At 41.8% G+C, this 25,350-nt stretch overlaps 1 protein-coding gene across 6 annotated transcripts in view; it reads left to right on the forward strand.

Moving 5' to 3' along the window:
- PRDM15 (PR/SET domain 15) overlaps positions 1 to 25,350 on the forward strand; it is a 35,596-nt gene that overhangs the window by 5,830 nt on the left and 4,416 nt on the right. For 3 of the 6 annotated variants that reach the window (XM_039729432.1, XM_039729434.1, XM_039729433.1), the window contains exons 3-24: positions 1,131 to 1,224; positions 4,086 to 4,239; positions 4,948 to 5,200; positions 6,967 to 7,092; positions 9,397 to 9,495; positions 10,272 to 10,490; positions 11,126 to 11,261; positions 12,284 to 12,465; positions 13,107 to 13,201; positions 13,968 to 14,055; positions 14,766 to 14,933; positions 16,048 to 16,142; positions 17,247 to 17,378; positions 17,763 to 17,897; positions 20,196 to 20,359; positions 20,797 to 20,876; positions 21,626 to 21,745; positions 22,424 to 22,555; positions 23,048 to 23,131; positions 23,318 to 23,493; positions 24,606 to 24,686; positions 25,021 to 25,257. In XM_039729432.1, coding sequence (XP_039585366.1) covers positions 1,131 to 1,224; positions 4,086 to 4,239; positions 4,948 to 5,200; positions 6,967 to 7,092; positions 9,397 to 9,495; positions 10,272 to 10,490; positions 11,126 to 11,261; positions 12,284 to 12,465; positions 13,107 to 13,201; positions 13,968 to 14,055; positions 14,766 to 14,933; positions 16,048 to 16,142; positions 17,247 to 17,378; positions 17,763 to 17,897; positions 20,196 to 20,359; positions 20,797 to 20,876; positions 21,626 to 21,745; positions 22,424 to 22,555; positions 23,048 to 23,131; positions 23,318 to 23,493; positions 24,606 to 24,686; positions 25,021 to 25,257 — 3,050 coding nt within the window. The remainder of the gene's footprint in view (positions 1 to 1,130; positions 1,225 to 4,085; positions 4,240 to 4,947; positions 5,201 to 6,966; positions 7,093 to 9,396; positions 9,496 to 10,271; positions 10,491 to 11,125; positions 11,262 to 12,283; positions 12,466 to 13,106; positions 13,202 to 13,967; positions 14,056 to 14,765; positions 14,934 to 16,047; positions 16,143 to 17,246; positions 17,379 to 17,762; positions 17,898 to 20,195; positions 20,360 to 20,796; positions 20,877 to 21,625; positions 21,746 to 22,423; positions 22,556 to 23,047; positions 23,132 to 23,317; positions 23,494 to 24,605; positions 24,687 to 25,020; positions 25,258 to 25,350) is intronic. The other 3 variants (XM_039729435.1, XM_039729436.1, XM_039729437.1) reach the window with 3 other exon arrangements.

Here is a 25,350-nt window from a genome sequence, read left to right on the forward strand (position 1 = left end):
GAAATGCTGTTTGTCAAATACATGTATTTTTTTCACTACTAAGCTGGTTTTGTTGCCAGAAGAAATGTGAAGCAGTTTGGAATCTCTTGTTTTGGAAGTCTTTTTGTTCACTGGGATGAATATCTGATGGGGGGAAAAGCTTCCAGTTAGGAGCACAACGTAGCTTTGCCAGAGGGGATATAGCTTGGAATGACTTGGCTTTTGTCATGTCTTCCCAAAAAAAGGTGTAATGACCCTTACATTACACATTTTCTGGGGTTTCCTGAGTTGCCCTTGTAAGCTCGGAGCTCAGATGCAAAAGGCACCACAGCAACACAACCCCTGTGTGATGATCTCTCCTGAAGCTGTGTCAGCAGCTGACCAGGCAGGGCAGTTTGACAGCTATTTTTTCACAGTGAAGCAGTGTATAAGCATTTGGAGTCCTGTTAAGTTAGCTTATTTTAGAAAGCCTCAAATTATCCTCGTCTGAAAATTGTTTCTTAGGAACCACTCAGTTCTGGGTAATTTACAACCACTTAAACTAAAAGTTAATTTAGCTAAGCTGACAGTGAATTAGATGGCCAGAATGTGTTGTGCAGCCAGCTGACTTGTCTGGAAAGGCACCAGGAGGTACCTTGGAGGTCTCTGTCCTGCCCTGTGGGTGAGAAGTGTGTGTGGCCAGGCAGAGCTGGGCTCTCAGGACGTGCTGGTGCCCTGCTGAGCCCTGTGCCAGTTCTGCCCCTGGTTCTGGGTTTGTGCCTCCTGTCACAGGCTACCCAAGCTGTTCATAACAGCCCAGCTCCTGGGGAAGCAGTGATGTGGTTTTCTTTAGCTGCTGTGTGTTGCAGCACTTTATCTGAAGAATAATGCCATCTTTAAGCAGAATATTTACTGTGGGTGTAAGGCATTTCTTTTCCTTTGTGAGAGAATTTAAACAATTGTCTTCTGATGGTACTGATCACAGTGTGTTGTCTCACCTATACAGGTGCCAGCTGTTCACTCTGTGTTCAATTATTTATGTTCTTTTAAGCAATATGAACAAATACCTGCCTCTCTACATGTGTATTTTACCTGGTGGTAGGTTTCTTTTGAAAGAGGGAGTGTCTTACAAAAGTGTTTTCCACCAGCCTTTTCTGTCTGGTTCCTTGCAGGGTGCGAGGACTGTCGGCAGTACCATGATTCAGAGTGTCCTGAGCTGGGCCCAGTGGTGACAGTCAAAGACTCCTTTGTATTGAGCAGGGCAAGGTGAGAAATGTTTGTGTTAATCCTGACTAACCCAACGCCCATATTAGTTCTTTAAAGCATATTTGCTCTTCAGTGGATGTCACGCTGACAGCTGGAAACTGAAGTCCCAGAGGATGACAGAAATCTATGGAAAGCACATGGCCTTGATTAAGTAGAAAAATTGATGCACACACTTAAGTGCTGCACTGAATAGAAGCCAAAAAAAATAACTTGCTGCTCATCAGGACTCGGTTTCTTTGCTGAGGTTTCTGGCAAGAAGTCAGGTGGTGCCAGATGGGATGATGACTTCTGTCGTGGTTGAGTACCTGCCCCTTTTATCCCCCTTAGATACAGCAGATTCATTTCAGAGAAGTGTGTGAGGATTTCTCATTCATGTGTATGAACTCTCTCATTCCTCCACATAGAAGCAAAACAAGTTGTTCTCATTATTGTGGGTTTTTCAAACGATTAGGAGTAATAGTTCTGTCAGCAAATCTGTGACAGCGCAGCAGAAACACTTGTGTTTGCCAAAAGAAACAAATAGACTCAATCTAGTTGGGAGAAAACAACACTGAGTAGTGATTTTTACAGGGAAAGACAATCAGGCACTGTCAGCAAAATTCATATTAAGATGTAGCATGAAAAGCTAAGGAAAATAATCTGCCATTGTGAAGGTGCAATACAGATCCAAAAAGGGAAATGTTAATGTCCTGGGGTGAAGTTATAATGCTTGTATCCCCAGTCATTGTTCTGTTTATGCTGGATATTATGTTCTGTGCCTTCAAGACTGGCTCTGAAGAGCGAAGCTTTTTGTTTTGTTATCAGTTATCAGTCTGCTCACTCCTCCAGCAGTCAGTGGGACACAGACAGGGCAGCACATAGGGCAGCTTGTGCTTTCTGCTCTGGTTTTTGCTTTGCCCTTGCTCCTGCTTTTGCTCCTGCTCGTTAGTTAGTTCAGCTAGGCAGTCTGAATTTCCCCTGGACTGTTTTCCTTCCCCTTTTTGGAACCACTCAGACCTGCTCTGGACTGGGACCAGGGAAGCACCGAGGGTTTGCACCTCGTGGCTGCAGCAGCCGTCCCCAGCACCGGGGGATTGATAACAGTGACCTCTCCCAGGAGAGACTTTCTGAATTGGTCATCCTTTCCAGATCAGAGAAAGGGTGTTGTCATCCAGTATTGTTCATTTTGTGTGCTGGGGGTGTTTTGCCTGTTAAATAAACAGGTTCTCTCCACTTCTCTCTGAGGAATCCTTCCCGAACCGGTTGTGGGGAGGGGCCCTGTGGGTTTGCTTTCTGGAGGGGCCCCCTTTGGAGGTTTTCTCCCAAATTTGCCCTAAACCAAAGATGGCTTTGTGTGTTATATAATGTATGCAGGGCTTCCATATTTCTTTTTGGGAAGCGACAGGCAGAAAACAGGCACGTGGGCAGCAAGTCTGGCACATCCTGGCTGTGTAGGCCGTGCTGTGTATTCCCAGCATCCTTTTGTAACAAATACTGGTGTTGCCACCTGGGTACCATGACCCCTTGGCCATTGCAGGATGCTCTTGGTGTGCCACCAAGTACAGTGGCTGCACCTGTGCAGGAGCTGCTCCTGCTTTTCTTGGCCTTTCCAGATGAGGAATTTCCCTGCAGTTCCTGCCAGGCACTGCCTTCCTGTGCCTGGAAACCTGCCCTGGATGATCCCCTCCAGCAGCTGTTAATGGTTAACAGCCCTGACACTACAGGTGCTTGAGGGTAATTTAAAAATACCCATTGGAATAATAGAATATTATTCTATATTCACCTCCCTGGTGAGGGAGGTGCTTTTATTATATACAAAAAATGGGCAGTGCAGTAAGTCTCTGGCCTGTACTACACACATTCCATGACAAACTACTATTTCCTACATTTTTTCTATTTTTTAACTTGTGCTTTAATGTCCAGATGTTCCAACTGGGAATGTTTGCAAATATGGTGCATGCACTGGTTTTCAATCTCCTTTTGATGTGCAAATGCAAAGTTTTCCCTAGTGGAAGTGTGGGCTGCTGGACCATAGACTTGAAAGCAGAATTTTAGATTTACTTTTTTACAGATAAATGTATTTATTTTCCTGAAGAGTTTTCAGCTTAAGTCAGGTGAGATAAGAAAAGGAAAGAAGAAATTTAATTGCAGCTTTTACATCTGGGGAAACAGTAACTGAAAATGAGTTATCTGAGGTTGAGGGCAAGTTTAACCACAAACTGGCTATGAATCTTTTAAAAACAGTCTGCTTGCTTAACCACATTTGCTCTTCCCTCTGTCTTTTGAAAAGATAAAATGGATGCTTTATGGTTAGAAAAGAATTGTTGAGAAACATCTGCTGAACTTCTTTGTCTCTAACACTGCTGTATGTTTCAAACTAAAAGTATTTTGTTCAATTCATTTGCTTATCACTATGATTGCAATCTTTTAGTATTTCTCTTTATTTAGGCAGTAAAGCACTTCTACCAGTGTCAGCCTCTACAGGGTACTCAGTAGCCTGTCTGATTATTTTTTCCTTTTCATCTGTGAGCACAGACATAAAAAACCAGAATTGCATTTGGTTTGTAAAACCAATACTGTGGGGCCAGTCAAGGTGAATTTTTTGGAAGATGTTCTCTGTGTATTATACGTAGTTACAATATTTGCTACATGTAGTTCTTCTCCCAAGATTGTTTGGGAAAAGAGAGAGGCTGTGAGCACAGAAACATTTGTGTTTAATGCTGACTTCTTTCTTCCTTGGGTTCCTGCAGTGCATAACTGTTACTGGATGAGGTGGTGTTCAGCCAAAGGTTGAAATTGCTGATCTCAGAAGTCTTTTCCAGCCTAATCAGTTCTGTGATTTATGTTTTGGTTTTTTTTCCTCAATTCTCTTAAATTTTTAGATCATCTCTACCTTCTAATTTGGAGATAAGACAGCTGGAGGATGGGATTGAGGGAGTGTTTGCTCTGACTCAGCTGGTGAAACGTACCCAGTTTGGCCCCTTTGAGTGCAAGAGAGTTCTCAAGCTGGAGAAAGAATCAGTTTTTCCCCTGAAGGTAAGACACAGAATTTGTAAAGCAATGAATAGCAAGGAGTCAGTTTTACCTGTGATGGATTCATGCTGGCTAACACTATGAAAACAAAGATATGAAGGGGGATTATTTGGAACATCTTTTAGGTGTGCCTTGTAAGAGATGAGCTAAACAAACATTCTCTGGGCAAGGAACAGAAGAACCAAACTAGAAGCTCAATTCTTTTAATGAATCTCTTCAATTTGACTGAATTTTCCTAATGAGCCACATATGCATTAGGTTTATGGAACATGCAGAATAAGTGGGGTTTTTTCTGTCTTGCATTTGTTTTATTCTTTTCTTGACAAGTTTTGGTAGGAAAAATGCTACATTAAGAATGGAATTCAGTCTTAGTTTCCACTAATACCTAACTCAGAAGTAAAGATTTAGAACAGTGCCTTGGGCTGATGGCTATTTGGATACCCTTCCACTCATGTATGCAGTAATTTTTTTGGAAACTGGTGGCTATAGCAAGAATTCTTGGGATGATTTTGTTCAGTTTGTTCCCATCTTGCTCCTGGTTGTCTGTCTCATCTGAAGATGTGGCTAAGTGCAAGATGCCTGATGAGGCTTGCTTCGTCCCTGATGCCCATTGAAAAGAAACCACTGCAAAAGCAGAAAATAATTTATTTCCCCTTACTTTGTATCACTTCTGAGGGTTTTTATTCCCTCCGTGCACATTTTGCTTGGCAGGTGTTCCAGAAGGAAGGGCCCCTGGTGTATTTTGACACCACAAACGAAGATGATTGCAACTGGATGATGATGGTGCGCCCGGCCACCGAGTATGAGCACCAAAACTTGACAGCCTTCCAGCATGACAATGACATTTACTTCACCACCTGCCAGGACATCCCCCCAGGAACTGAGCTGAGAGTGTGGTATGCAGCTTTTTACGCCAAAAAAATGGAAAAGCCAGTGCTGAAGGAGGTCACGAGTGTTGCCAATGGTATGTGTGGGAGCCTTTCTTCCTTCCTGAGGGCCCAGGGCTGGCAGGGACTGATAGTCCCTGGCTGTAGGAGATGGCAGTGCTGTTTGTCCAGAGGGTTCTTATCCTGCAGAGTCAGGCCAGCCTGCACACGTGGGTGCCCTGCAAGAGGAAAGTGGAGATTCTTCACCATGATACAACCAGTTTTTTTTAAAACAGGTGGCCTAGTTAATGGTTCAGCTTCTTCAGAGTGGACAGACTGCATAAATAGTCCTTAACTAAAGATTTGGTGTATCAAATCATTTGTATCAAATTATTTCTGGGTAGAACAGCAGAGGAGCTCAGTTGTCAGAGAAATCTGTATACAGATTTGATAAAGAAGCCTTTTTCAGTTGCAGTGGAAATGGTTTGGTTTTTCACAGAACTATTACACAGTTCTAAAAAACTAGATTTATCTTAAGCAGCCTGACATGGGACCCACTAGAGTAAGATCCACGTGGCTGTGCATTGGAAAGAAAGACAGCAGATATTTTAGAATCTGAATTAGAATTGCCACAAGTTCCAGTCTTTTCCCCTTTGTTTTCTCCTACTTTTCCATTTCTACAGCTGAAAGGCAAGATCCTTTAGCATTGCAAGGGCGTTTTCTTCCTGCTCTTGAGCTGGGAGTACTCCCTGGATGTTATTACTGCTCTGCTGGGTATAATTTGGGGTGACAAATTTGGGAAGAGGCCATTGCCATCAGTGTCAGCTTTATGGTTGCCCTTGATCCTAAGCAAAGTCTCAAGTGCTGCAGCTGAATCAATGCAGTTGACATGTTTCTGAGCTCTGAGGTGTTTCCAGTTTGTATTAACTGAGAGGTTTCATATTTTCCCTCTTTAATTTACCTGTTCATGCATTTTTTGGAGATTATAGGTATTTAAAAATGCTGTTGAAGGATGCCCTGCACTCTGTTCAGCACTTCACAGTACATGAAATCTGTATACAGATTTGATAAAGAAGCCTTTTTCAGTTGCAGTGGAAATGGTTTGGTTTTTCACAGAACTATTACACAGTTCTAAAAAACTAGATTTATCTTAAGCAGCCTGACATGGGACCCACTAGAGTAAGATCCACGTGGCTGTGCATTGGAAAGAAAGACAGCAGATATTTTAGAATCTGAATTAGAATTGCCACAAGTTCCAGTCTTTTCCCCTTTGTTTTCTCCTACTTTTCCATTTCTACAGCTGAAAGGCAAGATCCTTTAGCATTGCAAGGGCGTTTTCTTCCTGCTCTTGAGCTGGGAGTACTCCCTGGATGTTATTACTGCTCTGCTGGGTATAATTTGGGGTGACAAATTTGGGAAGAGGCCATTGCCACCAGTGTCAGCTTTATGGTTGCCCTTGATCCTAAGCAAAGTCTCAAGTGCTGCAGCTGAATCAATGCAGTTGACATGTTTCTGAGCTCTGAGGTGTTTCCAGTTGGTATTAACTGAGAGGTTTCATAGTTTCCCTCTTCAATTTAACCTGTTCATGCATTTTTTGGGGATTATGGGTATTTAAAAATACTGTTGAAATATGCCCTGCACTCTGTTCAGCACTTCAGAGTACCCTCCAGAATATTTAAGGCACAATAATAATATTTAAGGGTGAGATTCAATTGTAAGAATGCCCTGGTTAAAATTTTCCATGAGAATGTTATTTGCAGGCCTGTTACAGAATAAAACTTTCTGACTGTGGTTACTGCCCTCAGCACAGAGCAAGAGTCAAAGGGTCTGGGCAGTAAAGATGAACTCTTTTTCCTCTTCACAGATACATCCTTGGTAGCAATGGAGTCTGATAAGGAGGGGAATAATAAGGTCTCTTCAGAACCTTCATCTGCTGTCTTACCCCATAAAAAAACCAAGAAATCCAGCATACTAGCAGCTGATCCAGCAGGTATGCAAAATTACAGTGCTCTTAAGGAAGATAGAGGACAGATACAGGTCTGCAGAGCTGTTAGGTGTAACACTCCTACACGTGTATTATGGATATATAACTTCTGGCAAATACTAATTTAGAGAGGATTTGAAAGCCTGAATTTTTATTTTCATTTTTGTGGGCACAGTGCTTAAAGTATATACACGGGTTAAAAAGTGACAGAGGGGCCAATAAACTTTTTGGTAGATTACTTTAATGAAAACCATAAATGCTCCTGACTTTGGAGATGGTTAGTGTTGGGGTGGGGGCAATCCCCAAGAAAATCTCCATTCTGCCTGTGCAAAGTAATTCAAATGATCAGGCCAAGCTCTAGAAGAAAACATTTCAAATATTTGGAAATGACAAGAACACTGGCCATCCCCAAATTACAATAATACCACTATTAGAACTCAGACTGTTCTAAATCACAGAAAGTCAAATTTTAATAAACCTCTAAGCAATACATATCCTCTTGGCAAAGGACACAAGGCTGAGGAAATACCTGGTGGTGTCACAGGAACTCTGTCCCAAGGATCCATTACAAAGCAGTGCTCCCCCCACCCAGTCTGTGCAGAGTGGAACAGTGAAATTTAGAACCCACTTAACACAAATTTCAGAAATTGCACTCAGAGTACACAAGATCGAAAGAAACCCTTTCTAGGTCTGCTCTTTGAGAGGTTATTTTCCTAAACTTTGCTTACTAAAAGTAGCTGGGAGGAAAGGAGGGGAGTTGTTGCAGACTTGTGCAGAGCAGTTGATCAGAGGATTAATTTGTCAGCTTGGGTTCTGTCACAGCTCAACTGTGAAGTTGACTGAGGAGTTGTCTTTCAGTTTGGCATTATTGATTTTTCCAGAGGTAAAATGAAGACTTGGAAAAGCCCCTCCTATATCCTTCACCCTACTGCCTGAAAGTCCAGCTTCAGGAGAAACAAAATGCTGCCTATGATATTTTGGGAACCCTGAGGTGTTCCCACTGATTTGGTGCTTCCAAAACAAAATTTTCTTTTTTTGATTCTGTTTTCCTCAAGTCATAGCAAGCAGTTGCCAGCTGTCAGATCTGTGGTTCCAAGTCAGCCAGGTTGCCCTGCAGCTGCCCTGGAAGCCTGGGGAAGTGGGAACTTAAGAAGGACCTGACTCTTCCTGACAAACCAGTACAAGGAGCAAGGGAAGTGCAGAGTCAGGCACAATTAACTTGCACAGAATCTTGGTTTGCTGCTTTTGTCCTCCTGGACAGAGCCCTCAAGACTTTATGTAGCCTCTGAAGAGGGAATTTTTGTTGCTGTATTGCCAAGTGATTTTTTATTAATTTATTCATTGCAGCATGGATGAGATCACACCTCTGTAGTGCAGAGTGTTGAATGTATCTTGTAGCAGGGATCAGCCTCTGCCTCAGAGAATCCTTTATTTTGGTACAAGAGCCAACAATGAAAACAAGGAAGAACTTTTCTGTCCCTTTACAGATGGGGTCCTCAGGCAGAGAGGGATGAGCTGGCATGTAATGACCATCTAGGAAATCTGTGGCAGAAACTGAAGCACAATTTGAATTCCCTGTGCTTCCCTTCACTTACCCTGACTTCAGTGTCATCCTCCTCCTCTGCAGGAGGAAGTCTTATTCAGCTTTTTGTGTGCCAAAAAAATCTTTGAATCAGTCCAGACTTATCAGATCCTCTTGACAAATTCAAATATATCATCTAAGGACTGAAATACAAAGGACTGTTAACAGAGTTACTCTTCTTATTTTAGTTTTTTATTCCAGTTTCATTTTTGCCCTAATTTCTTCACCTTTCTTGAGTCGATGTGTTAATTAAAGTATTAGCATGGTGATTTCATAGCACATCTAATTAATGAAACTGCTGAAACCCAAGTTTTCATTGTCCTCACCCTTACTTCCATTAATCCAAATGTTCTTACTCTGCAATGCCCTTCACAGAGGTTTCTCCTGCTTCTGTACTCAGCTAATCCATAAGAAGACTGGTAACTCTGGTTTTAAAGGTGCTAAAAATTGCTTTATGCCATGCCTTTTATGAACACAGTTCTTTAGAAAGTGATAAAGGAGCCCTCAGGATTTTACAAGGGCACTGATACTCTCTCCTGGCATCATTTATATCTTCTGATAGTTCAACTCTTCATGTTTGGAGAATCCTGAAATGGCCCCCCAGGGGCCTCTTGCTGCTTAAATTGTACCTTGTGATACTCAGGGAGTTATTGCAAGAGAAGCAAAGCTACAGGGGTTTACCACCTGCCTATTTTCAGAGTATTTCAGTATTTCTTGTTGTGATTTAGTGAACACTCCAGAAGGCAGTGGAACAGCAGAAGCAAAGCCCAACCAGTGGACGTGTAAAGTGTGTTCATCTGCTTTCCAGGAGCCCCAGCTGCTGACAGGTAGGAAGTGCTAGAAATTCATGGGAGAGCACTGAGAATCATCAGCAGAATTCTGCTCTCCCATGGCTGTGAAGCCATGCACCATCCATGGTGCAGTAAGATAACAGTTTTAAATTTTGTGTTCCTTTAAGGAAAACAGTAGTAGGGAAGGTAGAAACAAGGATATTTTGGATGTTTTGACCATGGCAGTGTTGAGTCTCTGGACAAACAGCTGTAATGTTGAATCTAGAAGAAATAAAACTGTGATCTAGAAGATGATGTGACTGTCAGGAAAATCAAAGATAGGGAGCTGCATGAGCAGTGTAAAGGTCAGTGATGCCAGGTTATACTTTGTGATGTTGTCCATCTGGTATTTATGGCACAGATTTAGTAAGGGTAATGAAGTACATCTTTTTTTCTGCATTTCATTTACAGCTATTTTATGCAGTTTTTCAGAAGAGCTTAAAATTATTTAGAAGCTTTGGCCATTTGATGAATCTTTTTTGAAAAGGGGACTTCGGTCAGTAAGTAACTTGGGGATTTGGAAAAATGTACCCATTATTACAAACACAAACTTTTTACTGTGATATCAACAGATCTCCTTAAAATTAAGTTCTTGTGACTGTTGAATAAACTGTAGGCTTTGATTTTTGAAGGTATTGTGACTGCTTTTGAAATAATTAGAAGTAAGTCACTGCAAAGTAAAACAGACCTGATAGATGAGCTTCAGCTAGTTCCATTTGAGTATTTTAAGGATAATTTCTTCCTTACTCTCCTTTTCTTCCCTATCCACCCAGAGCACTTGCTGAGTCACCTGGAACAAGCCAAAGGTGCCCCCCCAAGCAGCCAAAATAATGCTGAGAAAGCAGCAGAGGCTGTGCCAGCAGATCAACCAGTGGCAAGTGATGCAGCCAGTGCCAGCACAGACTCGAGGAGAAAGGCCAGGAGGGGGAGAAAAGCCAAAACAGCAAAAGTAGAAACACCTCTTGTCATTGATGAAGAGAAAGATTCTGCAGGTAAAACAGAAATCTGGAAAATGCTGAGCAATATATCTGCTTTTACATCTGTGACAATGCCTTTGCAGAAAGGCCTAAAAAAGCAGCAGAGACAAGATGGAGGTTTTTAGTTAGATCACTAAAGCTGCCAATTTGCAAGTTTTGTTAGTTATTTCTGAGGGCCTTGAAGGCAGCACCTACAGCCAGTCTCCTGCCTTCTTCTGTGGTGGTTTGTAGAGAGCCCCAGAGAAACACAGGGTATAAGAACTGCAAGAAGGAACAGGAGAGGAAGCATCCTTCCTCTCAAGAGGACAAATCTTTCTCTGTCTACCTCAAGTTTAGTTTAGAAAGGGCTTTACATTCCTTGAAGGAATGTTCTAATAGGAAATTTCATGATGCTTGGTCAACTGACCCTTCAGTGACACCTTGGAAGGGTAAGAAGTTAGAAAAAGATGAGATGTCCCTGCCTGTGACAGAGGTTTGGATTAGATTTTTAACAGTCCCTTCCAACCCACACTGTTCTATGATTCTTTGAATTCTTCTCTTGTGGAGAATTGATTTGTCCAGTGCCACCTGTTATCACAAATTCTGCATTTGAGGTTTTGCTTGCAGCTGTCCACATTACTGCTGTTTGTATTTCTTTGGGGTGTGTGCAGTGGAACGTGCGGCTGACGCTGTCACTGAGGTCCCTCCAGAGGAGGTGGCCCTGCCTCCTGTTCCAGAGGAGAGGATTATGGATCTGGTTTTAGGAAGGATGCCCAGCACCACAAACAGCATCAGCCCAGTGACAAAGTAAGTGTTCTGGGATGCACAATTTCCTCTTACTTGTATCTAAGATGATGTGGCATGCAACAGTTCTGCTCAGCTCCTGGGCACACAGATGCTCTTTTTTATCAGCATAAAATTGTGTGATGCTGCTGTTGCTGCTTCAAGAGGTGATTTTGAGTGCCACTTGTAGGATTTGGAACACAACATAAATGAAAATTTCTTTTTTCATCCTGTTACTGCTTTTATTCTGTGTTTCCAAAAGCCTCCTGCAGCTGCAAGGTGAAATTTACTCCTATTGAATGTCAGTGATAAGACAGGCAAAGAGATTTTTTCTTTCAGAATTTGTTAATCATTATTATTCAGTCTTGCTTGTCATCTTAGCTCATGAATGACTTCATGTTGATTTTGCTGTGCTACTCCAGATTTTGAGCAGTAGGAGGGGAAAACTTCAGTATAACAGAAGCTCAGGGAGACTCTTAAGTATCACATGATTAATTCAGATTCTTTTATGTCTTTTTGTCTTGGTAAAATTGGCCTTTTGAATTATTTTTTTTATAATAGAGCACTCAATTTTTATGAATTAACTAGTAATGATCTATATTGAAGTCCTTAGCAGACACAGGCCATCAAAAAGGCATTTCAGCAGGTGGTTGTGCTGGGAAATGGCACAGTGCTGCTTGACACCCTGCTGCCCTCTGCCCAAACACAGCTTTGACGTGGGGGCTGCCAAGCTTCCTAAGCTGAGCTAGTGCTGCTGTTTTCAGAGTGGAGCAGATCCTTTCTGTCCCTCTGAGGGGCCTGCAAAGAGAATCTCTGCTGCTGCTTTTTTGCCTCCTTGGTTCTGGATGAAGAAAATTTGGAATGAGTGACATCTGCAGCTTCCAGGGGGTGGCCAGGGGAGCACCTTGCAGCAGGGGAAGCTCCATCCAGGCCCCCTCCCTCCTGCCAGGAGCTGAGTTTAACACTCCTCTAGTTTTTGCTAGCTGGTGGAACTCTCTTACAACCTGTGAGCTAGCTTTCAGTCCCTGCCTTTCTCTCTAATCCAGTAGGTTTGCTCATCACCAAAACACCATGTCCCTCAAAAGAAGTTTAATTCTCTCCAGTAGACACGGGATTCGGAGGAAGCTGATAAAGCAGCTGGGGGAGCACAAGAGGGTCTATCAGTGCAGCATCTGCAGTAAGATCTTCCAGAACAGCAGCAACCTCAGCAGGCACATCCGTTCTCACGGTGGGTTGGCTTTTCCCTTGCCTGGGCATTGATTTTCTGTCTTGGTTCCACTTTGGAGTTAAACAGCAGGGCTCGTTTTAGGTACTGGGATATGTATTTATAAAAGCTGGTTTTGCTTTTTTCTTGCTTTTAAGTCTCTCTAGGAAACTGTTTTAATTTTTCAGACCAAAGCATGAGAAGGTAATAGTTATCTATTAATAGATAATGCAGAATTGAAGTTGAAAGTATTTAAAATTTGAATTAGGTACATATTTTAAATGAAGGCAAGGATGTGATGTTTTTTTCCAAAGCTTTTACTGCCTTTAAATTGATACATAAATATCATCCCCACCTTCACAGGCACATGGGTAACATAGCTGTGTAAATGTCAGATGTTTTTCCACCTGTGATCTGCAGTTCCAGGGTTCTGTGTCCTATTCTAAGGGTTCTGTGAAAAATCATCACTGAAAAAGGGTGGGAAAACTAAACCAAAATTGTTGGAAATGGTTAAAATCCACTGGTTAGATCTCCTGAAATACTAAATTTTTCATCACTAGCCTGTGTGTTTGCAATTGCTTGTGCTTTGGTTTCCCCTGCCTTGCCTGGAGTTGGTTATTATCAATCACTGACTGCTTCCCTTTCATCTTGATTGATCCCCTCAGGTGACAAACTGTTTAAATGTGACGAATGTGCAAAGCTGTTCAGCAGGAAGGAGAGCTTGAAGCAGCACGTTTCATACAAGCACAGCAGGAATGAAGTGAGTAGAAGGGGCTCTTGCAGGGTTTATGTGGAAAGGCACAGTGAGATTCCAGGTGTGAGCATGCCCTGCTCATGTGAGCAGCTATTCCATGTGAGTGAAGATGTTAGCATCCCCTCTCTGTCCTATCTTAGAATAATTGACAGATTTGAAAAGTGCTTTTGAGCATGTGCAAGCCCTTTTCCTATAGAAAATTGCTTTCAGGCATCATTTCCAGCAAGACAAGCTGGAGTTAGCTGGACCTGTATGATACAAAGGTGAGATCTGACTTGAGTTATGCTGCTAAATAGGGTTCTTCCATTCTTGTTTGCTTCTCCTGTTTGATTTCTCCCCACTAACCATTCCTTTAATGTGTGAACTCTGCCTGTTGATGCTGCTGCCATAAAAATATTAAACACACATGTAGTGGCACCTTATTAGTGACAGTTTCCTTTATTGCTTGGCACCAGGGTCCTTAACTCTCAGATTGCTGCCACTTCTTCTGGAAGATGAGTCAGATCACATCTTGCTTCTCAAACATTCTGTGTCTGTGTTGAATCAGGGGGATATCAGGGAGATATTCCACATCCACACAGGAGCATGGTCTTTGGGGTTTTTTATAGCTCAGATGTGGAAACATGGCAGCATAATACAGCATCAGAATTTTCACCACTGTGCAGATAAATTGAAGGATTAAAATTGGAAAGGACAGAAAACTGAAGAGGTATTTGAGGGTTAGAATTTCTCTGTCAGATGTGACTTGGCTTTTCCTGTTGGTGATCCTCAGGTGGACAGTGAGTACAGATACAAGTGCACCACGTGTGAAAAGGCCTTTCGGATAGAGAGTGCATTGGAATTCCACAACTGCAGGACAGGTGAGAATGGATAACTGTTCCTCTGGCATCTCTGCTCCAGTCTGGGAAGATGTCCCCAAATCCATCTCAGCAGAGAAACTATAGAAGGGGAGTAGGGATTTAAATTTTTTCATCATCACAACCTGTTTTTTTGATAAGAAAAGTGTAACCAATAATCTGTAGAGCAACACATCCCCTTAGGAATTGGGGATTTTTATTTTTTTTATCTCCTGCTCACCTGTGTAATAACCTCACTGGTGTTTCCTTTGTTCACAGATAATCTGTCATCATCTCTGTTTAATTTTTTTTCCCTGAAACTAAGTTCCACCTCACTCCTCTGAAACAGAGGAACTGGAAATAGGACCAGTATTAGTGGTAATTTGCAGTTTTCTGGGATTACAGTTTTCTTCAGCTTTCTCCAGCTTTATACTTGCAGCAGTCTCTAAATGTTTTTTTCTTAGTATCACTCCAACCTGTGATTTTCTCCCATTGCTATCCCTTGTGGTTACTCATATTATTTCTGCTGTGATCTTCTGCTCAGAAAATGACAGCCTGGTTACTTTTATGGCCCCACAATAATGTTCAGTCCAGAATCACACAGGTAATTGCCCTTAGAGCACAGTGATGGATTCCATGTTTAAAACCCAGATCCAGCAGAGGAACCACCTGCCTCACAAACATACAAAACCTGCTTTCAGCTGTAAAGAGCTGCATGTTTCTCTTGCTTACAGATGACAAGACATTCCAGTGTGAGATGTGTTTCAGATTCTTCTCTACAAACAGCAACCTTTCAAAACACAAGAAGAAGCATGGGGATAAGAAGTTTGCATGTGAGATCTGCAATAAGATGTTTTACAGGAAGGATGTCATGCTGGAGCATCAGAGGCGGCACCTGGAAGGTAAATTTACTGCAGATCAACCTAATTATTTCTCCTGAAACAGCAGTGGAGGTGGGCAGGTTAAGAAATGATAGTGTACATTAGATCTTCTTGAGTGGTGGCTGTCTTTTTTTTAATCAGTTACCTGATCAAGAGTTTCAAGGTTCAGAAAAATGTGACATTTATGAAAAATAACAGTAGTGGGTCCAGAGCTGTTAACAGTCATGTGGAAGTTGCATGGCTTATTATGCAGCAGTTTAGACTGGCTGATTTTAATTATGTATTTTTTTATTTTGCATCCTATTCTTTCTTTTTTAAAATTTGTGTGGTAACTTGAAAATCTGAAGGTAGAGAGATAACTTCCCATGTACAGCTGAGAGTGACTACTATATAAATACAGTGTCAGCATGTTATCTTTGAAACACTGAGAATATATCAAAATGAGGTTATGAGAGTTTACTGTTCAAAATTATAAGGATATTGCAGGTACTCAAAAACTGGAAAAAGTTGGTACATTGCTCAACATGTATCAGAATGTGGTTAGTGACTTAGATGATAAAACCAAAGTGATTTTTTTTTTTTAAAAAGCAGCCAGATTGTTTATTTTATGTCATGAACCAGAGCACAAGGGGCTGTATGACACTGGCAGTGTCTCATTTTCAGCTGTCACAGCAAAGCAGGAGCTCTGCCCTCCTGAATGTAGCAGAGAAGGAGATCTGAAATCCTCTCTGAGCATTACAGCTGATGCTGGATAATTGCATCTCTCCTTAGAGACTTCTCTTCTCTTTCTTATTGGGGGTGAATTTCTGGGCCAGATGCCAGACTGAAGTGCCAAGGCCTACTAGATCTGTTTCCTGGTGTTGACAAAAATATTTTTGTTAAAAGTGTCTTCAGTCACTTCACAGTTGCTTTAATAACCAATAAGCCATAACACATAAGTTTGGCAGACTGCTTTTATATTCTTAAAACCCACTTTTAATTTAGAAATCACCCTTTTGTTAGCAATTCAATCCTGCACTGAGCCCCTTCCCAGTGTTTCACTCTTCCCAGGGCCTGCAGGAGTGGAAAGTGGAGTGGAAAGCCATGGTTTATTTATTGTTTTGGTTTTTTTTTTGATGGGGACTGCTGTGTTAAGGGGTGAGGCGTGTGAAGAGAGAAGACTTTGAGCACAGCACGGAGAACATGGTTCGCTACAAGAAGGAGCCCTCGGGCTGCCCCGTGTGTGGGAAGGTAGGAGCTTGTGCCAGTGTGCCATGAGAGGCTCTGCATTATGGCTCCAGGGTGCTGCAGTTCAGTCCAGACAGGAGAGAACTGAGGGGATCCATCCATACATTTCCATACATCCATACATCTCCAGGGGGTGTCAGAGGATGGTGCCAGACTCTTTTCCGTGGTGCTCAGCAATGGCACGAGGAGCAGAGGCCATAAAATAAAACACAAGTTCCACCTCAACATGGGGAAGAAATTCCTCACACTGAGGGTGGCAGAGCTCTGGAAAAGCTGCCCAAGGAGGGTGTGGAGTCCAGTCAGGAAATTCCTCTTCAAACACCTGATTTATCCAAGCCCACTGTGGCCATGGATGGTGGGAGCTGTTAGCGCAAAGATAAGAGCAAAAGTTCATTTCAGGCCTGAACATTCCTCAGGACACCCAGCACAATGCAGAGTGTCACATGGCCTCTGTGTGTGTCAGTGCAATATCATGGCTTATGTTACTTAAAATGGAGTTTTTCTGACTGGTTGTAAACAGCTGGAGTTGACTCTGTGCATTGGGAATCCTCTTGCATGGGGAATAAAAGTGAGTTCATGGTGTAGTCATGGCATGGTTGCATTTGAGTGTTCAACACTCATGATCTTAAGTCATTGTTGTCACAAGGAGTGTGGGTTTAACTTGTGATTTTATAAGTGTTTAATGATTCATGGTGCAGAAGGTACTCAAGATCTCTTAAGCTGCTGTTAGGCCTCTGATTTTGATGCTTGGGATATGTTTCATATCAGTCAAGGTAGATTTTGTGGCTGTATCTTTTTAGAGATAGATGGAACATTGGTGATTCAAAAGACACTGTCTAAATATTTCAAATTCTACTCTGTGTAATTCTGCTGCAGCTTTTTTTGCAAGTCCACCCCTGACAAATGGGTAGTTTCAGTCAGTTCCTTGGAACTCTACCCCTGGATTTTGCCATGCCAGCAGTTCTGAGGCAGACTGCTAACAGGAGCTCCTGCATGTTTCTGGCCAGAATGAATGGAAAAAGACAGTAAATGTGTTCTGTGCTCTCCACTGGATAGGTTGCATGGACATGATCCAAAAATCCTTCCTTCCTTCTCTTTTCCTTTTAGATATTTTCATGTAGGAGCAACATGAACAAACACCTTCTAACACATGGAGACAAGAAATACACCTGTGAGATCTGTGGACGTAAATTTTTCAGGGTGGATGTGCTGAGAGATCACATTCATGTCCATTTTAAGGTATTGTGTTAATAATCAACTAGAGAAGGCAGATTGTTTTGTCAACACTGAATTGTAAGGAATTAAATGAACTTAAAAGGGAATTCTGTCACTTAGTGGTGCTCATAAAGATGCTTTTATTGATGTAATATTGTCCCAGCTGAGTCTCTTTACATTAAATTCCTTTTATACGGAGAAAAATTAATATTATTTGTTTGAATAAGTTATTCCTTATGTGGTCCTGGACAGGGAAACTCTGGATTGAATGAAGCAGGAGGATATTTTAAATAAATACTATTACAGCAGTTAATACAAAGCAGTCTACATGGAAGCAAAAGGTGACCAGGCCTTACTTTTTGAAGAATTTTAATCTGTTGAAACAAAATATTCTTTCCCTTTACACAGGACATAGCTCTAATGGATGATCACCAGAGGGAAGAGTTCATTGGTAAAATTGGAATCTCATCAGAGGAAAATGATGACAACTCTGATGAAAGTGCAGATTCTGAGCCTCACAAGTATAGCTGCAAAAGGTGCCAGGTAGCTTTAAATACTTTCAAATTAACTTGTTTTGGGATGGGGGAGGGAGTGGAGGTATCTATAAATAATTCAGAATTTTAAATAACATTAAGGGCTCTCAAAGAGAAGGCAAGTTCTCAGGACTGCTGTCTTCTGCAGTGCTGTTTTCTCTAATCTGTGAACTGAGGCTATTCCATAAGAATTGAGGTGGTGTCCAGTAAGGGGGATGATAAATACTGAAAAAAGGAAAGAGACACATTCACTTTTTCCTGTGAGGAAGAGAACAAGCAAAGCAGGAGGAAGGATTGATAAAGGAACACTCAGATCTCAAACTGCCTTTCAATTATGTGCAACTTCAAATGCTTACAGCATTTCTGATTGATAGAGTCCACAAATTGATTAATTTTTATGAGGTCAGAGCTCCTCCAAACTGGAGTAAGACTGTTGTTTATGTTCAGTGTGACTGCTTATTCTTTCCCTGCTTCATTACTAACAGGATGGTCTTGGAAGTGCTGCTGGAATGTTGTTCATTCAGTTGTCAGCTGAGAGAGGAAGACTTTTTCAACCTCTCACTGTGTGGCTTTTGCCATTTTCTAAAGAAATAATGGGTCCTTAAGGGCTCTGTGGCCTCCCTGGGTGAGCACACTGTGCTGGGGGCAGGTGGGGTGCAAAACCACTCAGTGAGAACAGCAAAACTGACACGGGGACAGGGAATTTTTGGTTGTTCAGCCACTGAATTGACCCCTGGAAATCAGAGCTTATTTCACAGCCCACACTTAATGTGGTAAAAGTTCTTAATTTATCTTCATTTTAAGACCTGGAGAGAATAATATTTCAGTTTTCTTTTAATCTGGGAGCTGCTCTTAAGTGCAAAATTATTTAAGTTTGTGCCAGTAAACATGTGAAAGTGTGGTGTCAGAGCACTTCATCATGTTCTTGCTTTCACTGTGCTGATTTTCTTGCCTGACACTTCATGGGTTCATAAACTATATAAAATTCTGTGCTTCCAAGTGAGGGCAGTTGGGCCATTCAAATCAGAAAGATCTTTTTGGGAAGTTGGGGGTTTTTTAAGTGCTTTTAAAGTAAACAGTTGTGTAAGGGCACAGCTGTGGGAAATAGGATTTGATGTGAGGAGATGGGGACAATGAACAGCCAAAGGGAGTTGAGAACAAATATGAGTAACTCCTGGAGAAATCTCTCTTCTGAGCTCTCATAAAATCTGGTTTCCCTGGTCTCAAAGTACATCTTCACCAAGCTGTGCAGTGCTGTTAGAAATGCCCTGACTAGTTCCAGAACTGGAGCAAAAGACCATGTCATTATGGCACTTCACCCTGGCATGCTGGAGCACATCTGGATGTGCACATCTGGAGCTCAGTAGTGCAGTGCTGGAAATTCCAGCCCTTCAGGAGCTGCTGCCAAAGCTGACGGTGCAGTCAGGAGCTCACCATGCCCCTAGAGCCCAGCAGGCATTTCTCCATCTGTGATGTCCTCATTCTTACAGAATCACAGAATAAGCTGAGCTGGAAGGGACCCTCAGGGCTGACTGAGTCCAGCTCCTGGCTCTGTGCAGCCCCTGGAATCCCACCATGGGCCTGAGATCATTGTCCAAATGCTCCTTGAGCTCTGTCTTGCTGCAGTGACCAGAACCTGGGGAGCCTGTTCAGTGCCCAACCATCCTCTGGGGGAAGAACCTTTTCCTAATACCCAACCTAAAGCTGCCCTGACACAGCTTCAGGCCATTCCCTTGGGTCCTGTCACTGTCCCCACAGGGCAGAGATCAGTGCCTGCCCCTCGTCTGCCCCTCACAAGAAGCCGTAACTGCAGTGAGGTCTCCCCTCACCCTCTTCTTCTCCAGGCTGGACAAACAAAGTGCCCTCAGTGGCTCTCACAAGGCTTCCCCTGCAGACCCTTCACCATCTTTGTAGCCCTCTGGACATCTCCAGTAGTTTAATATCATCCCTGTGGTGGGGATGATTTTTGTGGTGACCAAAATTGCTCACGGTACTCAAGGTGAGCTGTTGGAGGTTAAACCTGGCTGTTCCTCAGTGCACAAACAACTCAAGGTCCTCTTCTTGTGCAGAATTGGAGACACCATCTCCAGCTAGAGAAAAGAGTGAATTGATGTCCTGTAAATTACAATTACTCTTTGTAATATCCAAAGAGTTTCAGGCCTAAACCCAGCTGTCACAACCAGGTTGTTCATCCGGTGGCACACAGGATTTTAGTGCTACACAGGATATTTATGCTCAATGTTACCTGCTCACTGCCATGCCTGAGCACTTTTTTCCCCCTTCCATTCACTATTGGTTCATTCCCCAGCTGACCTTTGGCAGAGGGAAGGAGTACCTGAAGCACATCATGGACGTGCACAAGGAGAAGGGTTATGGCTGCAGCATCTGCAACCGGCACTTCGCCCTGAAGGCCACGTACCACGCGCACATGGTCATCCACAGGGAGAACCTGCCCGACCCCAACGTGCAGAAGTAAGGCTTGTTCCACTGAGAGGAGCTGCCTGCTTGCAGTTCTAGTGGTTCTGCCACCTGAGAGAATTTGGCTGTGCTCAAATAACTGTGAAATGGGGGGTTAAAGTGTTTATTGCGAGTTTGAAATTTGTGTCGCTGGTGATTGGCTTCACACGGATTGATGAGTCAGCAGCCCCCCCAGTTTGGGCTTTGCAGAGTGTAAATCAGTGATTTTAATAAATGGTTTTGAAAAAAAATGGAGCGTATAGCAATGCCAGACTGCTCCAAGCTTGCAGTCAACTTGGGGGTTTCTTAAAGCTCATTTAGAAAAGCTTTTGTGCTTCAAGGAGCTTTTGGAGTAATTAGTATTAGCAAATGAAATATACTGAATGACAGAGATGCCTGAGAATCACCTCTTCCTCAAGAGAAGAATCAGTTTTTGGTCTCTTTGGTTTCAGATACATCCATCCATGTGAAATCTGTGGGAGGATTTTTAACAGTATAGGAAATCTGGAAAGACATAAGCTTATACATACAGGTAAAAATGTTATTTCTTTATAATTATCAATACTAAAGCGAAATTTCTGTTACCAGTACCTGCCTTTTTTTTTTTTTTGCTAGAGGATTTGCACTCTATGTTACAATAAGACAAATATAATATTTATTCTTCTAGAGTAAGCCAGTTTTCAAAGCAGGTAATATTAATGAAGAGATTTGATCTGGACACACAATCCAAATTCCTAGTTAATATGTTTGCAGGATTTACCTTTTTTTTTTTTTTTTTTTTTTGCTAGAGGATTTTCACTCTGTTACAATCAGACAAATATAATATTTATTTTTCTAGAGTAAGCCAGTTTTCAAAGCAGGTAATATTAATGAAGAGATTTGATCTGGACACACAATCCAAATTCCTAGTTAATATGTTTGCAGGATTTACCTAATTCTGTGTTCTGTTCTTCCCCAAATTCTTATCCATGCCACCTTCTCACCATTACACAGGCTGAAACCTGCTATTGCAAAATCATTTTTAACAGCTCATTACTATTTCATGCTATTCAGTCTTCTCCTACCTCAGGCTTCATCTTTTTATTCTCACACAAAAAGCTAGCTTTTCCTCTCTTCAAAGTCTTCTAATTTAATTTGGGCTACAATATCCATGAAAGGTGTGCTTGTCAGCCTAGGTGGGCTGTTGCCCTCTAATTCACCACTTGAATCAACTTTTAGGAGATGCACATTACTCATTAACATTTTTTTTTGTTTACGTTGTCTTTTAAATTTATTTTCAAGGTGTAAAAAGTCATGCTTGTGAGCAATGTGGCAAATCATTTGCTAGAAAAGACATGCTAAAAGAACATATGCGAGTCCATGATAATATCCGAGAATACTTGTGTGCAGAGTGTGGCAAAGGTATGTCTGATGCCTTGTTTTCCATTCATTGTGATACTGAGTAGCAGGTGAATATCTGAATTAAAACAACTTCCATGCTGAGAATAGTGGCACTGCTGTAAATCCTGCATTTTTGGCGGGTAGAAAATGTATAATGAGGAGCATTGTTGTTACATGAGCCACCCTAATTTTGTACAGTTTGGTTTCATGGGCTATAACACAACACTGATTTTAGTAGCATTTGTTTCTGTCAGGTTGAGGAATGCCTGATATGCAGCATAAAAGTGAATGCAAGTTGATATTTTCATTCTGGGCTGTTTACAGGCTTAAAAAAGAGAGTTATTTCTCTCTGTAAGAGCCTTAAGAGTCAAAGTCACTTCGACTTTTTTAATTTCTCGTGTTATAACTTGAACAAGTCTGAGCTGGTATTTTAGTCTGACACCTCTAAGGATGTTTTATCTTTGCTTGTCCCTGCTGTTTCATTTCTCTGTTAGTGATTACTCAGATGTTTTCCAGAACTTTTTTTTTCTGGAATTAAAATAGTAATGATGAAGTGCATTGCTACATAAACAATTAAAAATATGGAACTGTGGACTCGCAGCAAATATAAAACAGAGCTGTTAGTTAACAACATGAGCCTGATTTCCCCCCTGAAGGTGGGAGTGGTGGACTGAGTGTCCTGTGCCTTCTGCCTCACAGGAATGAAGACAAAACATGCCCTTCGTCACCACATGAAGCTGCACAAAGGGATTAAGGAATACGAGTGCAAGGAATGTCACCGAAAATTTGCACAGAAAGTCAACATGCTGAAGCATTACAAGAGACACACAGGTGAGGGCTCCAAAGATGGACAAAAGTTGCACTGAATCAGTTAAATCTTTCCCAGGTGAACTCTTACCTAAAGCAGTCAGAGAGTATGATGAAAACTAATAAAATATGCATGTTCTGCTCTTTGAAAAGTGAGATTTTGTCCTGTCCTCAACCAGGACCGTGTGTTCTACAAATAAATGCAGTTTAGTTGGTTTCAGGTTTTCCTTTTCTTTAAGTTTCTTGGTCTAGGGTAGCTCTACGGTGTTGGGTTTGTTTTAAGTTAGTTTCAGGTTGTGATTTCCCAAAACAAAATTTTACTTCCCACATCAGTTTCTCTGGGATTTATTTTCTGCTGGATATATGGGACTGGTTTAGCTGAAAATAGCTGGTGCCTTCTGCCTTTTTTTTTTTGTCTGTGATTTTTATTTTTTTAATGTTACTAATACAAAACTCAGAATTGTTCCAGATACTTTTAGGCTGCTTTTACAGGTGCCAAATGTGCTTTTCATGCAGGAATCAAAGATTTCATGTGTGAGCTCTGTGGCAAGACGTTCAGCGAGAGAAACACAATGGAGACTCACAAGCTGATTCACACAGGTAAACCCTCTAAAAAACAGTATCCAGCAAAAATTCCTTTATTTTGCTCCTTAATTTTGATTTAGACTGGTCAGTCTTGGAACTAACTTTGCACCTCCTGTTACCAAACATAAATTCTTGCTCTTGTTGAGGTGTTGGCAATGTGATGCTCATCCATTGGGTTTCCTTCCTTCTCTCTGCCACCAGTAGGAAAACAGTGGACATGTTCAGTGTGTGACAAGAAGTATGTCACTGATTACATGCTGCAGAAGCACATCCAGCTCACCCATGACAAGGTGGAAGCCCAGAGCTGTCAGCTGTGTGGCACCAAGGTTTCTACCAGGGCGTCCATGAGTCGACACATGAGGCGTAAACACCCAGAGGTGAGTGGTGGAAGTTTTTAAATTTATTTTTTTTTTAAGAATGTTCATGGCCTTTGGTGACTTGAAAGGAGATTACTGTCTTTCCCTCTTTTTTTTTTTTCTTCCTGTTCTTTTGGGCCCAATTTTAAGTAGTATCTGTCAAACATGGACTTAACTAATCAGCCATTTCACTATCTGATTGTCAGTCCCTAAAAGTGAAGTTCTTCTGATTATTTAAATTTCTTTTCTTTTTCTACCCTGGCTTAAATATATGTTTTTTCATGTTTTGTCTCCATCCATTAGTGAGTATAATGGATTCTTTGTTCCCCATTGTGTTCTCTGTATTCAGAAGTGATCTGAAAGAAGTGGTGAATAGAGAGGTGATGGCAGCATCTGCTGATGATACAAAATTATTCTCAGCATCAAAGATAAATGCTGACTGGAGAGAATCTGGATTAGAGGGATTTTTTTTTCTGACCCCAGCAGAGTTTTTTCTGTCTTCTAAATACTGTATTTCTCCTCAGCATTTCCTGTTTAGGTTTGACTAAGGCTTGTCTGTTCCCTTTGAGGCTTTTAAATTTTTTTTTAACTACCAATTTTTCATTAGCATTGCTTTGCTGTTTTAGTATGATGACCGTGAAGGAAGTCAACAAAATGCTCTGTTTATTGATTTGGGGATTTAAAATGCAGCTACATATCTGAAATCCTGAGGGCAATTTGTCTCTGTTCTTTGATGAGCTGAGATGTGTAGATTCATCTGAAAATAATGAAGTAGGACACAGTTGATAGGTTTATAAATTGAAATTCTAACATAATACTTCTTTTTTTCCAAACAAGAAAATTTTTCTGTAGAATTCATCACGTCCCAGAGGGTTATGTTCTGTCCAGAATATGAAAATGGACATGTTCTTTTACTGTGTTTAAATTTTGCTGGATTTCAGCAAGAGGGAAAAGGTGATATGCCAAAAGGTTATTTTAAAAAGCCACAGTTAACTTCCTGTATTAAATACTGTATGTAAAGTGCTGGATTACATCACTTTTTCTTGGTGATGGGGTTTATTAGGGAAGTGCTGTGCTGTTTGACTGTGGTTTGCAGTGCTGCAGTTCTGCAGCTGACACCTCTTTGTGTTCAGATCCTTTCAGTGAGGATTGATGATTTAGAGCCACTGCCAGAGACAACCACCATTGATGCCTCTTCAATTGGGATTGTTCAGGTGAGTTCCAGGCCTGCTGCAGGGTGAGGTGGGACAGCACTTTTTGGGTACAGAGCACAGCTGGGCGTGGGCTGATGGGTGAGGAATGTGCTTTTTTAGAGAGTCAGCCCCAGTGGAACATGTCCAAGCAGCCACAAGCTGCTGATCTGCTTGGTTGTATAACAGGCAGATTGTAATTACAGGGTGAGGTCTCAATCCCTGGAGTCAGGATTTTGCTCAAGTTTGTTTCTTTGCTTGAGAACTGACAGTAGACCAGCTTTAGGTGATTGTCTCTTACTTGGAACCTCACTAAGCAAAAGGACTTGATGTTTTGTTTGGAAATGTGTTGCTCCAGCCGGAATTAGCCTTGGAACAGAGTGAACTCCCAGAAGGGAAACAGAGTGAACTCCCAGAAGGGAAGCAGCACGCAAAGGTTCCTAAACATGGCCAGGAACAAAAACAAAAGTCAGGTGAGGAGGAGGAAGCTCAAGTGCCTGAGGACCCTGCCTTCAGTGAATACACAGAGAAGGAAGGTGAATTCACAGGGAATGTTGGAGATGAGACCAATTCAGCTGTACAGAGCATCCAACAGGTGAGCTGCAGGAGGAGGGTGATGGGTGGCACTGCTTAGAGGGATAATCCTTCTTTTGGTTCACAAAACATCACAAAAGAGTGGTTGGAAGAT

Source organism: Passer montanus, unplaced genomic scaffold (genome assembly GCF_014805655.1).
Source record: "Passer montanus isolate IOZ18808 unplaced genomic scaffold, ASM1480565v1 scaffold69, whole genome shotgun sequence".
Taxonomy (NCBI): domain Eukaryota; kingdom Metazoa; phylum Chordata; class Aves; order Passeriformes; family Passeridae; genus Passer; species Passer montanus.